The sequence below is a fragment of the Argentina anserina genome, chromosome 3, assembly GCF_933775445.1.
Source record: "Argentina anserina chromosome 3, drPotAnse1.1, whole genome shotgun sequence".
NCBI classification, from domain to species: Eukaryota; Viridiplantae; Streptophyta; class Magnoliopsida; order Rosales; family Rosaceae; genus Argentina; species Argentina anserina.
Window position 1 is genome coordinate 23434837 of NC_065874.1, and position 15729 is coordinate 23450565.

Consider the following 15729-nt stretch of genomic DNA (forward strand, 5'->3'; position numbering starts at 1 on the left):
GGAGTAATAGTACAAAACCAAGGGAAAAAGAAGACCACAATTCATTGGAGAGCTCAATGCCATTTTGAATCTAAAACCAAAACAATGTGCAAGCAAAGTTTGCATCAGAAAATAACGTACTGAGGGTAACTCTATACTCTTACGGAAAATTTCACAGTACCTACGCTGTATATCCCTGTTGTCTTTGGCCAACAGCCAAGAGTTCACATGTCAGATCACTTAGCTACTGCACTACCTTTGGGAAAAATAATTTAGAGAGAGAAAATGAAAATTGCTGAGGCATTGCAGCCTCTTATCCAAAACCCATGAACTCTAATCCGCAAGCAGTGGGTGTTAAATCAAGCTTAGACAGATACTCAGCATTGTAAAATTTGCTTAGATGTCTCATCCCACTGTCACACAATATGGTAACAATAGTGTGACCAGGACCAAGTGACTGCGCCACTCGAACTGCTCCAACACAATTCATAGCTGAAGAACTCCCTAAGAAGAGCCCATCTTTTTTCATCAGAAACCTGACAAATTTTAAGCATAAGTAGCTTGAGGCCAGGTCCAATTACTGACTATAATTGTAAAATTGTTAAGTGAATGATATAAAGAAGTAAAGAACAGATTCTCTTGAAATTTTTTGGTTTAAGAAAAGAAAAACATATACACAGAAAAAAAAAAAACCCAAGCATGAAGAATGTTACCATAAAGTTCATTTCCATCTTCTTCGATAGTCTGAACAGCTCACCGAAACGGAAATGATTTAGTGAGAATAGGGACTGACCTGGACATTTCAACTGCTTCTTTATCTGTGCCTCGGAAAGCCCCATCAAGCTTTGCCATCAAAAAATTCTTTGTCAGTCTATTGATTCCAATTCCTTCAGTTATCGTGTCAAATGGATTCTTTAGCCTTCGCCCTTCTGCCTCCTCTTTGGTGTACATCACTCCCCTAGTAATTTTATTAAATAAACCAGAACCAGGAGGATCTATCAGGAAGCATTTGATGTTTGGATTCCTTTCCTATCAAAAGCAGAATATAAGATTCATACACCTATACCAGGAGACCAAGGGAAGAATTACAGCAGAAAAATCAGGGTACCTGTAGAAACTTGGAAGCACCAGCGATAGTACCACCCGTTCCTGCTGCCGCTACAAATGCATCTACATTTCCTCCAGTCTGCTGCCAAATCTCAGGCCCAGTACCCTCATAGTGTGCCCGAAAGTTTGCCAAGTTTTCAAATTGATCAGCAAAATATCCACCCGGACAACTCCTAGGAAACAATTGTTTCTCTTCATCATAATGGAAACCATTAACTTGATCAAGGGCTTTTCCATTCTTTTGTTCTTCTTTTCTATGCATTGAGGCTAATTCATTTGCTTCTGAGGCCCGTCTCCTAGCAATGTTGACAAAGTGATCCGTGTGTGTGATTGAAACTGGCCTTACCCTCTCAACAGTGGCTCCGAGGGCTTCAAGTATCTGAGACTGAAGACGTGGTTTGCATGGAGAAGATAATTTTAGCACATTTTTTAACATTAATCTTAAATAGAAAAGTAGCAACAAAGCACAAGAGACGGGGGATGATTTTAGTACTGCCTTCGTTTTTAGGGAAACTTGCTTCGTATCATTCACACACCAAAATTAACTGTAGCAAAAACCATCTTGCTAATCTGAAATGCATTCTCTGCCTACCTTCTCAATAGCAGCATCATCTGGTATAACCACATGACATTTGCAGCCATAAGCAGGAGCAACTGTACCAAGGCTAATAGCTGTGCTTCCAGCACTACCCTCAGTGACTACTCCACCTGGAGCAAGGTCTCCAGATTCCAAAGCCTGCAGAGAACCAAAAACCAAAAAAACTTAGGTGACTTGGAAAATAAACCAATTTTCAATTTTAGAAGAAATGAAATTTTAAACTTTTGAGGACTTCGTTGAATCAAAGTCTATGGGTTACAAAAAACATGTCCAGCTGTAAACAAGAGGTCCCTTTCTAGACACAGCTACAGATAAGTTTCTTCAAACCAAAAATACACAAAATCCCCAATCAACCACCATGATACCCAAATTCAACCAATTGTAGAAACAGACTGTGAAGTGAGCATGGACCATCTCGAAATCAACTGCTACGAAATCCACAAAGACACCCAAACCTCACCTCTCCAACACTAAAGCACTCAATATCTTAACATTTCTTCGATTAGTTGAGCACCCTTTTTAGCTTTCCTTTCTCTATAAAAGCACAAAGATGCATAAGAACTCAAAAAACCCATGAACTGTCACTCCACTGACAGGATGTACAGCACAATCCAAGAGCCTTTCGACATCCATGTTTCACACTCAATCCCAAGAGCATTAAACATTATAAGTACATAGGTGATCTTGAAAATTTTCGCATCTGTTAATCCTTCCACAAGCTTGAAACAAAGACAGATGTGCACTATACTAGGGACAACGCCATTCCAAAGCAACTGGGATGGGTGAAAAAGTCAATATTGGTCATCAAACCAATGGATTATTAGGATTTCCAGGAAATAGTTCTATAGGCTTCCAAGTTTCCAGCAGTTTTCTCTCCCAAAATTGGCACAAGAACAGTTGATAGTTTTCATTCAAAAGGAGGGAGGACTACTCCCTACTCAATGTCATTTAAACTCATAATAAAACTACTATAGATGGAATATACTGCACCAGCAGGTTGATGTCCCAACATGAGCATGATTATATCTCATAAACGAAACTAGGTTGCTCAGTAATACCGAAGGGAAATCAAAGTTTAACTCGAGTGAACTTTATATACTCGAACAAGATTAGCTTTTGCCAAATGACTAGTTCTCTATGCCACATAATGGTATCAAGTTTCAACTACCAACTCTAGTTTCCATCCAGCTCTCAAGTCTCAAACACCATACAAAAATTCCAATGTGCCAGACCAAATTGAACTAACCAAACAAATAATCAAAGCAACTCACCTCTTCAATGATCTTCACAGCAACTCTATCTTTGACACTCCCCCCTGGGTTCAGAAACTCACACTTGCCAAAAATCTGAACAAACACCACAAAAAAAAAAACAGAATCATTCAATTTTACATAACACAACAGCCAACAGAACTGACTGCATAAAACATAACTGCATAAACCCACAGAAGCTAAAGCTATATACTTCAATGGGTTAGTGAACACATAGTGAAAATTTGAAAGAAGCCCAGATGAAAGATGTTGCTTACTTCACAGCCAGTGGCGTCAGAGAGGCTGTTGATGCGAATGAGAGGGGTGTTGCCAATGGCTCCAACGAGGCCATTCCTGGGAGTTTTGGTCGAGGGTAAGGAGGTGTTTTTGGGTTTCTTGGAGTTGTAGAGGACTAGAGAGAGGAAGGCCATGGTAACTGAGACTGCAGCGACCACAGCGCCTGTAATTCTCACAGGCGTCATTCCGGCGGTTCGAACTAAAACACACCGCCAGAACAGAAAAGTGTTAGTGAGGCGATCTTACTTTGGTGTTTGAAGTTTGAAATTTATGTGCGACTCGTGAATCCTTTTATATCACGTTTACTAGAAAAGGAGATTCTAATTTATTTTTTTAGGAGAATGAATAACTTCATTAAACATCAAGCTAATAATAACGATAAAGTATTGATAGGTCAGGCACGAGCAAACCCAGTACAACTTACAAGAACGAGCTCATTATTTTTAAAACTATAAAAACAAGAAAACAAACAAAAGTTTGAAACAAATCTACCAAAAAAAAAACTTAAGACTCAAACAATAACCTACACAATGAAAGTAAGGACTTAATACATTGATTATCAGATCTATGACCTAAGGTGTATCTTTCAAATCAAATGTCAAGTGAAATCCTAACTACAAAATGTAGGGATCTGGAGGTCCAATGGAATCGGATTACTCAGTTTCGGTGGCACTGCCTTGCTCCTTTTGGGTTGGAATTATAGGAACACATAACTCCAACTCTGCAAAATTCCTACTCAATACACCCATATCAGGCCCAGCAATGGCGGAGCCAAAAGTTTGAGTTTACTAGTGCACAAATTTTTCTTAATCAGTAATAAAATTGAATTTTTGTATAATGAATTGAGGATATAAAAAGAATTTCAAAATTAACAATTTAAATAGGTTTGAAGTTTGATTACATGGAAGGGATGAAGTGTTAGTCTCATTTTAAAGAGAAAATACATAGCAAAAACCTTACTGAATCAATGAATCCACAGCAAAACAATAAAAAAATGTTGTTGGATGTGATTTGAACTGCAAACTTCATGTACGGTAGTAAGGCGTCAATCAATTACAATAAACAAACATTTATGGCAAAAATTGAACAATAACTTATATAACTATTAGTGCACATGAACCGGTAGGCTCTTGTGTAGCTCCGCCTCTGAGGCTCCTAGGCTTCTAGGCCCAAAGGGCCTTAGAAACTGAGCCATTCAAGGTGAGCCCAAACCTAGGCTTGAAAGCCCATGCCTTGGCCCAATTCCGTGCAACCTTCCTCAACTCAGGCAAGACCAAAGGCAACAAGGTCTGACTGATAAAGACTTTGCTAGGCATTGGAACAAAATCTGAAGCATGGCTTCTGGTGCCTTCATCTCGCTCTAGACTTGACTCACAAAACACAGCCAGTGACAAGCCATCGGTCAGAATCATCATCCTCCAACAACAACCCTTTACGCCATTGCTGCCCTATCCGCCCCTAGGTCTGCATCGCCACCAAAGCCACACGGACTTCACTCGACCTAAAGAACGTCTAACGTCTCTGACTATCAGAAGCACATCACCACTATCAAGATTGATCGAGGTTTGAGAGGCCACCCTAGAGCCATAGCCAATAGGCCATCGATCCCATGGATGGGAAATCCCACCGCCACCCACGATGAACACAACACTGTGCCGTTGCCAGAATACCATGAGCGACGTCCCGCTCAAGAGAGGAATGAAGCCGCCTCTTGAAACCCTAAGCTTCCCTCTACTTGGTCGTTCCGAAAGAGTCGGAAACGCCATGTTGAGATTTTCTGATTCTAATTTCCTTAACATGGACATTTGCTAATTAATTGGGAAATGAATTTAGTATGGGTAATACTAATACTTTCGAGAATGACTCCTCCATTTCCATTTTTATTGTAAGTATTGACTTGATGATTTTCTAATCATGGATGAATCAAGTTTTCATTTCAAAATTATCCTCGTGATTTTATAGATGATTCAAAAATACTCGTACAGAAACCATGATTCTAATTTCGATTCCGGATTTCGATTCTTACATGTTAGTAAGTACATGAATGAGAATCAATCATGCGATTGTTGTCGATTCCAGTTAACAAGTAACTAGAGATAACCAAATCTTTAGGTAAAAAACTCTAACCATAAGTTAAATCCTTAGGTAAAGCCATTTTTCATGTTGAATGGACATATTAGGAAACGTCAAAAAAAAATTGCAGGGACAAATCTGAAAGGAATCATAGCTAAATATAATAGTATATGATTTTAACCTACTCGATCAACTCATAACCCAAATTTGGATTATCACTTTTCATAAGCCAAATGTTTTTTCTTGAGATTAGAGTTTTAGCTTATGGTAGGAGTGAATTTAGCTAAGGATTATATTTCGCTCTTTAACTTATGATATGAGTTGGTCTAAGACATACAGCACCTTCTTAGACTCATTTCTATTTCAACAACTACGCTAAACATTTTCAAGTCCCCAATTTGCGTGTGGAGAGCGTGAACTCGAGAGTTTCACATCGCGTCTCTCTCCGGCTCCACTTGATTTTAAATAAAAAAACCCTTAAAATGATATTTTTGTCAGAAAACAAAACAAATCAAACACCAAAAATCCTCTAGAATTCTAGAAGAACAAAAACCAACGGGCATGTTGGTAAATAGGGCTGGTGTCAAAACTTTTATAACAGTTATTAGTTTTTACACACTCCAAAACAATTGGCTCAGCAAACTAAACGTTTTTCCCCTCAGAGAATCCACTCACACTAAAGAGATAAACCTCCCACAATCTCCGTCTCTCTCTCTCTCGCTCTCTCTCTCTCAAAAACTTCACTCTCATGGAGATCCCAGAAAAGCTTCTCAAGTTCAAGTACCACTTCCTCTCTGCACTAATTTTCTGCCTCACCCTTTACTCCCTAACCCTCTTTGCCCCAAGATTACTAACCATTCTGGCTTACTTCTGGCCTCTCTTCCTCTCCACGGCTCTCTTCCTCTTTGCCGTCGTTGTCTTCGGGAAGACTTCGTTACCGGGCTCCGACTCCCACACTGATAAAGCCGGCGAAGGCCTTCTCGATTATGTGGCCGGCCAACCGGACCACGTCGTGGAAAGTTATCCTTCTGAAATGTAACGTAACTTTTTGTAGCTGTAATATCTAACTTGTGTTGTTTCCACATCAATCCCTGTGAACTGTGATCTCCGGGAAGAATAATATCTCTAATGGCATAGGGTCTTTTTCATTTTGACCTCCTTTTTCTTATTTTTGCTATTTCCTTTTTATTTTTATTTTTTTGCTAATTTTATTTTTGTTATTATATATCAGCAAATACACAGTAAAGATGAAACCGTGAGAGTAAGAATAAGATTTAATCGTCATTTAATCGCCCACAGATAAGTAGCGTTTTAGAAATGACTATAATTTTCATGGATTCGCTTCATACCATGCACTATGCTTTAGTTTCTAATTCTAAGATTCAGTCTTCATCAAATCGCGCACAATTAAGTAGTGTTGTTGGAATGACTATAATTTTCATGGACTTGCTCTATACCCTGCATTATGCTTTCATTTTAATTCTAATAATTTTAATCACGATTGCATCATAAGAAATGAGAATGTTTTGAGTCAATGGAGAGAGTGGCCAAAGTAGTTTAAGAAATTATAAGAGAATACTAAATAAGTGGGAGAATGAATGCCATCTCAATCTCTAAGCTTGGCCTTTGCTAGGTTTTTGGATCGAGTCTAGAGATTCCACAATACCCAAGTTGGTCCTTGGTTATATATAATCTCGATTTTGTATTCGATTTTTATAATATGGACTTTACGCTCAATCATGCAGTTCCACAAGAGGCCTAGGTATGTTTAGTACTGTGCAAAGATTCCCAAATAATTCCAAACCATTATTGACACCGACCACATGCTTATCTTGTATTATTAGTACCATTGAAAATTTAATTAGGGGCCAAACTTTAGGTCCCCAATTCAAGTTTAGACAAATGTATTGAAACTTGAAAAGTATATGCACCGTCACATTCACACATCTCATAGTTCGTCAAAATGTATCCTCTTACAGGGTGGAATGGCTTCACCAAAGTTTCATACTAATTCGCAGTAAAAAGTCGTTGCTTAATTTATTTATTTATAGAATGAAAAACTCGTTAATTTTGAATAACAATTGGATTCTGTAGTTGTTTTTGTTTCAATTAGCATGTGAGCTGTGGCATGTTGGTTAGTGAATGACTACCTAATGGCTTGCCACACACCGTCCAAATCAAGACTTGTAGAAAGAGCTCCCCGATATCATCCATTTTCCTCAGTTCTCAGACCCTCGAGTTCATCCTGACAAGCCCCTCGTCCTCTTCAAAAGTACAGTAGCCAAAATCCAAATAAGGGTAAAGATCAAAAGAAAACCATACTAAGGGACCATAATAACAAGCTCTAGTTCGATAATTTCCCGGGTTTTATTTACCGATCACCTTTATTCTTTTGACTTTTGCATATATAAAGAGGTGGAAAATTCCGAGAATTTTTTCAATCCTCTTAAAGGACCACGTGACAATGTACAACAGTACTTTACACCTGTTATATCTTGACACGTGGATTTATTACACTAAAATTAAAATTTTACATATTTTTATTATTTGTGAAATGACCTTCATGAGTATTGATGATTTTGAACTAATATTTTCGAGTTTAGAGTTTATGGTTTATGGTTTAGGGTTTAGGGCATTAGAGTGTATGATGTGGGATTTATAATATAGGGTTTTTGGGTTTTGGGTATTAGAGTGTATGGTATAGGGTTTTAGAAAGAAACCCCAAAATAGTTTTTGACAATAAATATGAATTTTCTAATTAAATCATATGTGTCAAAATGTGATTAGAATTGATGACTATTGAACAGTGTCATGTAATTATGTGAGAGGACTGAAAACAATTTCAGAAAATTCTGAAGCGGTATCGTTCCAATGACATTGAGCATTACGACATGTTGAGAATAGGAATATGAGCACCCAAGTCATCAATGAGATATGACCCAACTTCTGTCATTTCTTCTAATCAAATTACCTTTTGCCAAACTAGTATACCTAAGTAGCACGGACACGCTACTTGGGTCACGTATCGCGTATCTGACACAGACACAGACACAGATACACGAACTAATTTTAGACACAGATTAGACACGTGAAGATACGTAATGGACAAGCTATTAAGGAGCTCCATACTGTCGTTTTCGTTGTCGTTCTCCTTGGGATTCTCGATCCGTTGCTTCTTCTGCTTGTGCTGGGGGATATTGTACACCGAGACAGCGTTGTTCTTCTCCAGCGGGTTGAGATCGCCGATGTAGGTGTAACTAGCGGATGCAAAGGGGTCGGTGGCATAGCCGTAGTGCTAGAAAGTGTTGTACTGCTCGTCATAGATGAAAGGTTCGATGGTGGCGTCTTCGATGAACCCTAGCTTGTGGTTGCACATCCCTTGGATGAGGTACTGGGTCGGGTTAATGGGGCAAGACGTTGAGCTGCGGTTCTTGGCGACGGCGAGGGCAGCATGGTGTCGTCTAACTAGGGCTCGGCGGACTTGGGTGGGAGGAGGAGCAGGAGGAGTAGGAGGGGGAGGGGGAGGGGGAGTTAGGGTTTTGGTCGTCGGAGTAGGCTTGGAGGAGATCCATTGTAGGAAGAATTGGGTTTGATTGGGAATTAGGGCTATGCGGGTGTGTAATGAGAGAGAGAGAGAGAGAGAGAGAGAGGTGAAACCTCTCTTGGGGATTTAGGCTTTTGAAGCAATCCAACGGTGAGAATTTAATATCACAAACACCCTTTAAAATCTAAGGGCTGTGATATGTGCAGTTGATAAGTAGAGTTAGGTTTTGGTTGATAAGTAACTAATAATTAGACTTGTATTTGAATTTTTGGGTGTTTTTTAACTTAAGAAATTATATAGCTTATATTCCATATTTTTTATAATTAGGTATATATATAATTAAAATAATATTTAATTAACGTGTCCACCACGTGTCCGTATCTAAAAACAATTTTATTTGCCGTGTCCAAGTATCAAATCGTGTCCAATACGGATACGAGTGTCCGTGTCCGTGCTACTTAACTAGTACACATTTCATATATGCCATATGGATTAGGATCCTCTCCTTGGCTGCCTCTCGTCCTTGGTTATCCTCAGCTTTTTATCTCCATCGCACACTTGAAATCCGAAGGTTATTATACAGCCACATCAGCACCTGAATAATAATTAATGAAAATATTGGTTTCCAATGCTAACGTCGTCATTTATCTCTACTTTCCGTCAATATCCTCAAAACTTCTCCTCCTCTTCATCTTCTTCTGAATAAAATCTTTTCTTTGAGTTCTTTCCTAATTAGCACGGACACGGACACGAGTGTCCGTATTGGACACAATTCGATATGTAGACACGGCATGTAGAATTTTGTTTAGACACGGACACGTGGTGGACATGTTAATGAAATATTATTTTAAATATATTTATTTATTAAAAAATTAATTTATAAATTTAAAAGTATTTAGAATTTTAGATGTATATATATATATATATGTTAACGTGTGCATTAAAATGATGAAAACATACTTGTTAGAATGGCTAAGGACTTGATAAGTACCTTGGATAACCAAGGTTCGAATCTCACCACAAGCATTCTTATTTTTATTACGAGTTTCTCTTCTTATATATATTAAAGTATGCATAAATATAACAAAAATTGAATCTGTTGGAATGGTTGAGGAGTTGTTGAGTGCCTTGGATGACCAATATTCGAATCTCATCATAAACACTTTCACTTTTATTATGAGTTGGTGCGTGTCCGCTTGTCGATTCAGATACTCGTATGTCCGATTCGGATATTTGCGTGTCCGGACCGTGTCCAAAGTCAATTCGCGTGTCCGAGCGTGTCCATGTCCGTGTTGGACACACAATACGTTGTCCATAGCACGTGTCCGTGCTTCATAGGTTCTTTCCCTTTTTTCTTTTGGAGTTGTTTTTTTAGGGACTCATAGTTGTCTCTCAATTAACAACCACCTGTTCGTCGTCGTCATATCTCTCATTCTTCTATATTTTCATTTTCTCCGAATACTTATGTCTGGAGCTTTCAAACGTATATTCCTAATCATATGGATCATGTTGTTCTTCATCAAATTTTAAGCGTATAATGTTAAAAATGATGAAGGGTAGAAAGGTCTGGTTCTAGTTAATTAGTTTTAGAGTTTAGAGATGGAGGACTGAAATAATGGTTTTCAGCACTTAAAATTATAGCATAAACTCTGTTATGGAATGCTTGATTGGTCAACCTTATGAGCAATTGATACTCTGGGCATAAATAAAGAGGACGATTTTCATTGATCAAATTAGGGGGATTTAGACATATACCCAAACCTCTAGACCAATTTTAAATTAAACTCACCTCTTAGAATTACACCCAACCTATTTATCAGGTTGATTTTTTTTCTTTAAAAAACTAATTTAGACTTGAATAAGAGAACCTTATATTTGTGGTATTTACTAGATGTGCCACTCACCAAAATACAAATACTATAAAACTCATAAACGACATGTTTTGCATGATTGAAAAATCTGCCATTTTTTTCAAACCCAACTATAATAAGTAAACTGAATTCAATATCTAGTCCTTGAGTGTAGCACCTAGCACCTGATATTGATTTCATTCTCTTATATGAATAATGTGATCAGAGCAACAAAAATCAATATAGGGGGATCTTAAGGTTATGTAATCTCCTCATATGAACATAAGTAGGAGATTTCAATCAGTATCTCCACCTTTATTCATGATATCCGTGATGTAAATAGATTGCTCAATTGGTGAGTAGAGTTGCTTCGTCGACAACTTCTCCATCTGCTTATTCCGGTTTGTTTTTCTTTGATATGCTTGGTAGGTATTAATTTTCCAAATGTATGAGTTGTCTATGTTTGTGGTGTTTGTTGTTACGGGGTTCATGTGCTATAGGGTATGACTCAAATTTGAGTTCTGTTAAATAGGTATATGTAATTCGTTGTTGAGTTGAATCTACTGTTAAGTGTATTCTACCTGGGAAATTAGTTGTTATACATGTGTGTTAGACGATAGTGTGTGAGGGTTGAACATGGAAGAGAGGTGGTTTTTAAGGCATTCATGACTTGCTATGATATATTAAGAAAATAATAGAAATAACATAAATTTATTTATTTCATGTGATTATTCCTTAAGATAAGGCTGATTTACTAATTGAACATTTAATTTATACAAACATTAATGTTTATAAATGTTGCATGTTTTTACTAAAAACTTGTAATAACTATATTTATGGAGATATTTTCCATTTACATCTAGAAAGGCAAAAACATGAACTCAAATAAAAAATTTAAATATATTAATTATAGAAAAAACCCTATAAGGAAGGTTGATATATGTTTTGGGTGTAGATTAAAAAAAAGTGTAGGTTTATATGAAAAAGGGACTTGAAGAATGAGTTTATCACTAATTTTCTCATCAAATTAAGCCACAACTCATGCAAAATTATATTCTTGTTTCGTTGAAAATAAAGATATTGACCCTCGTTGGTAGAACATATATATATATATATATACAGTCCCTATCCAGAGTGAAGGTTCACTCTGAAGTTTCAGAGTGAAGTTCCAATTTTGACAAACTTTTCGGTCAAATTTTTTCACCATAAGTGATTCAATATTTAGATATGCTATTCAAGATCATCTCTATAAAGTTTCATCCAATTTGACAATGATTTGAGCTTTCAAAATTGAGATTTACACGAACGGTTCACGTTGAACAGTTTTAATTCATTCATTGATTTAATCTAATTTCAATACCTTAACGATGTCCGAATTAGATGAAATTTTGTAGAGATGATCTTGAATAGCATACCTAAATATTGAATCACTTATGGTGAAAACATTTGACCGAAAAGTGTGTCAAAATTGGAACTTCACTCTGAAACTTCAGAGTGAACCTTCACTCTGGATAGGGACTGTATATATATATATATATATATATATATATATATGAGAGTTTTTAGGTACAGACGTCTGTACCGTGCGGATTCGGCGTTTCCGTCGACGGCATGCCGCAATGACGGGGGAGACCATGACATGCACACTCCCCACATCCCGGTGGTCCCGTCTATGCCGGCCGGAGCTCAATCGGCGACCCACGGCGACCGGAATAGCGAAATCGCCAGAAATTGAGGAGAAGAAGATGAGGAGACCTTCCACTTTGCTGGATATTGAAATGATATGGCAATATAAAGAATTGGATTCTTTGTTTGATACAGGTGAAACAAATCTGGAATTTTTCATGATAGAACAATGTAGAATGATAAATTTAATTACACATGGTGTGGTGATTGAATGATAGAGAAAGAGGAGATAACAGAGCAAAATGGAAAAAAAGAAGAAGAATATAACGGGTTTGTCAGCTGTGCGGCAATGTATGCTATACACACACTTGTGTGTGGTGAATGAAGGATATCATAAAATGCACAGTGGGTATGGGAGGTTTGTTTGTGGTGGAAAGTGTTGCTGCATACCATGCAGCAGCGTATAATAGAATTCTCCGAATATAACAGAAAAGTTTGAAAGTTTTTTTTATAATTAATTGTCATGTGCATTTAATGTGAAATTTGCTGATGTGGCTGTATAATAACCTTCAGATTTCAAGTGTGCGGTGGAGATAAGAAGCTGAGGATAACCAAGGACTAGAGGCAGCCAAGGAGAGGATCCTAATCCATGCCATATTATAATAGAACGTAAAGCTACAGAAGAAGTTATCCGAAAGGAAAGAAGACGACCAAAGATGTCGTTGTGGTGATACTTGAAACCAGCCAACTATCAATCTTCTAAGCAGGAGAGAGACGAGACGAGGCATATGCAATTCAAGAAGATTGTGAAACCATGAAACAAAAGTTTGTTCCAAAAACAAAACACAAAATGGTTGAGACATTTGCTGCAAGTTCAACTGGTGCGCAATGGAGAACATTGGATTGACTTTATGACGTGACGCTAGCTCCATAAAGTCAATTCAATGTTCTCCGTTGCATTTACAATCATTCATTTTGATATCCCATCAGACAGTTCTCTTAGGTAAATGGAGGCCCTCCCGGTGGTTGGAATTCCACAATCATCAAATTACGTATCATTCAAGTCTACACGATAATATAATTCCAAGATTTGTTTGCTTGTTTGTCTTTTTTACAGCATCAGTATTCCAAAAATATTTTCACTGAGTGTTTAATTTGTCGAATGCTCCAACGGTACATTATAACACTCTAACTGTAAGATCGAAGCCTAATATTTCAATCCTCGGTAGTAATCCAATTTATTATAGACAACGCTTGTTAGACTAACAAGATTAAGGAATATAAATGTCGGAGCAAGCGTGAATAGCCGAAGTTAATAGTAGACGATGCTTGTTGAACTAGCAAGAGTATGGAATATAAAAGAAGGTACAACTATGTAATGTTTTCAGAAGAGGTTTTGAAGGGTTTTTGGTGTGGCCTTCTTTAGTTCTGTGTGACTATTCATACCGTAAAAGAGTAAGAATGCATCATGAAGGAACTGGTTGAAGCAAATTTATCAGCTACGCCTATATCGATCCATCTCTAATACGATGAACCTTCGATCAGGGAGTAGATGATTGAGCAAGCGTTACATCTGAAATCGTCAAGGATCCATTCTGGTCGACATCCAGAGCTTCAAACTCCTTCATTACAAGTCTGACATCTTCTTGGTTGATCTTTCCCATCTCTTTGAGTTTGTATATCACAAACTCAGTAGCCCTAGGAGAAAGAAAGATGGACACACACAATATCAGGTATATCATATATGTGTATAGAAGCCTAGCTTGTAGATTTATTAACAACAGAAATATGTCAGTTACACATATATAAGTAGAATTAATTTCAGTAATATAACATACCCAACAACTCCATCATCATCAAGATCAGCTGCCTCCAAATCATCTTTGCTTAATTCACGAGTAAGAATCATAGCAACCAAAGCCTTTTGTCTATGCTGGGTGTTTAGCTCAGCAATGTAGAGGAAAAACTGAGCTAAACAGGTAGTACTTGACAATATCCAGAACACTGCGAAAATACGCCCGGCTTCAGTCGAGAAGCTCTTATCTCCATACCCCAGGCTCGTGATGCTGCAACAAACGCAATAAAATGCATCCACAATGTCCAACTTCTCAACTGTTGCTAGGAAAATCGTGCCACAAGTCATAAGAACCAAGAGAATGATAAAGACCGTAACACATTTGTACCTCACACTCTTAGTCTTGACTTCTTTAAGGACTTCACCAAATTTTTGATGCTTCTGCAAGGATTTGACAAGCAATAATTCTTGCCTCTCTACCAAATAATCTGCTGCTTTGCTCAAGATCAACGCGACAAGAGCCATTCCTGCGAAGACATAAGCACAAGCCAAGAGTTTCGCTAGAGTGCTGTTGGGCACTAGGTCACCGTAACCGAGAGTCGTCATCGTCACAACGCAGAAATAAACAGCATCAAGAACTGCATTCGTCTTGTCACCCTTCAGCTGGTCGCCGGCGAGGGAAAAGCACAGAGTTCCCAATCCTAAGTAGGCAGTCAAGAATACAGCTACCTTAACAAAACTCAAGTGCATAAAAGGTTTGGAACGTTCTTCATGAACCGAGTCTGATGAGGCAATGCATTTTGCCTCCCCGGCTCCGTAATTAGCAAGAGGAGCACTTCTACTTCGACGATATTTTCTACACTTTGGACCCTTCCTTGCATTTGTATGAGCTGAAAGATATGTCAGACGTGGACTAAATGACGGTCTCATACCACCAATGCTAGCCATACTGAAGATTCAATAAAATAATATATAGACCTGCACAGCCAAGATGTCAAAGAGCGCCACAAGTCACAAACACGATCTTCAAGTTGCTTCAGCTTCAATTTCAATCAGTGATCGATCAACTAGTTCCACTACCAGCTAGCATAAAAATCAGGTTATGAGCTAAATCCAACTTTCCTAGCTTGGAGTTTCAGACACTGAGTAACAGAATCCTGTGCACGTATACCAGTAGCACCTAAATCCAAAGCAACAAGCAAGAACAGAACGAAAATGAAAGACATGAACAAAGCTAGCTCTCACCTTTTTTTCTAAATCATAATTATTTTCTTGTTCTGACAGTTCATTCGAGTCCGAAGGTCCAAGCATATAAGATAAACGCGTTCCAAAAGCACCGCAGAAAATATAGTCCGAAAACGTGGCAGAGTGTGGTCCGTGGATTCGTGTGACATATGAAGGTGAAATTTAACTTCATCAACCGACATGCATAACTATATTGTTTAGTCGACAACGGAATAAACTCTGCACTCATTATTGTAATGTAACAAGAGAGTAAGATTCCAGGAAATAATGTTGCATTTTATTAAATAGAACGAGTCTATGTGCAGAGAATACAATACATAAAGAAAGTACTTGGACTAAAACATACGTATGAAAACACATTTTCC

At 37.9% G+C, this 15729-nt stretch overlaps 2 protein-coding genes across 3 annotated transcripts; both read right to left on the reverse strand.

Annotated features, from left to right (window-relative positions):
- Positions 1-41: 41 nt before the first annotated feature.
- On the reverse strand, positions 42-3463 carry LOC126788211 (cysteine synthase 2). 2 transcript variants are annotated; one of them, XR_007671345.1, is made up of 7 exons: positions 3213-3463; positions 2956-3030; positions 1679-1822; positions 1088-1471; positions 773-1008; positions 161-515; positions 49-129 (listed from the first exon to the last, which is right to left on the reverse strand). XR_007671345.1 is itself a non-coding variant. In XM_050514184.1 (6 exons), exons 1-6 carry the CDS (start codon positions 3414-3416, stop codon positions 293-295), a joined length of 1266 nt encoding a protein of 421 aa, XP_050370141.1. In that variant the 5' UTR covers positions 3417-3463; the 3' UTR covers positions 42-292. The 2 variants fall into 2 exon arrangements, 1 of the variants encoding a protein (XP_050370141.1); XM_050514184.1 differs by having other exon boundaries at positions 42-515.
- A 10187-nt stretch (positions 3464-13650) lies between these two features.
- On the reverse strand, positions 13651-15367 carry LOC126788128 (two-pore potassium channel 1). The gene is made up of 2 exons (XM_050514096.1): positions 14163-15367; positions 13651-14022 (listed from the first exon to the last, which is right to left on the reverse strand). The coding sequence occupies exons 1-2, from the start codon at positions 15065-15067 to the stop codon at positions 13866-13868; spliced, it is 1062 nt and encodes a 353-aa protein (XP_050370053.1). The 5' UTR covers positions 15068-15367; the 3' UTR covers positions 13651-13865.
- Between the last annotated feature and the right edge of the window lie 362 nt (positions 15368-15729).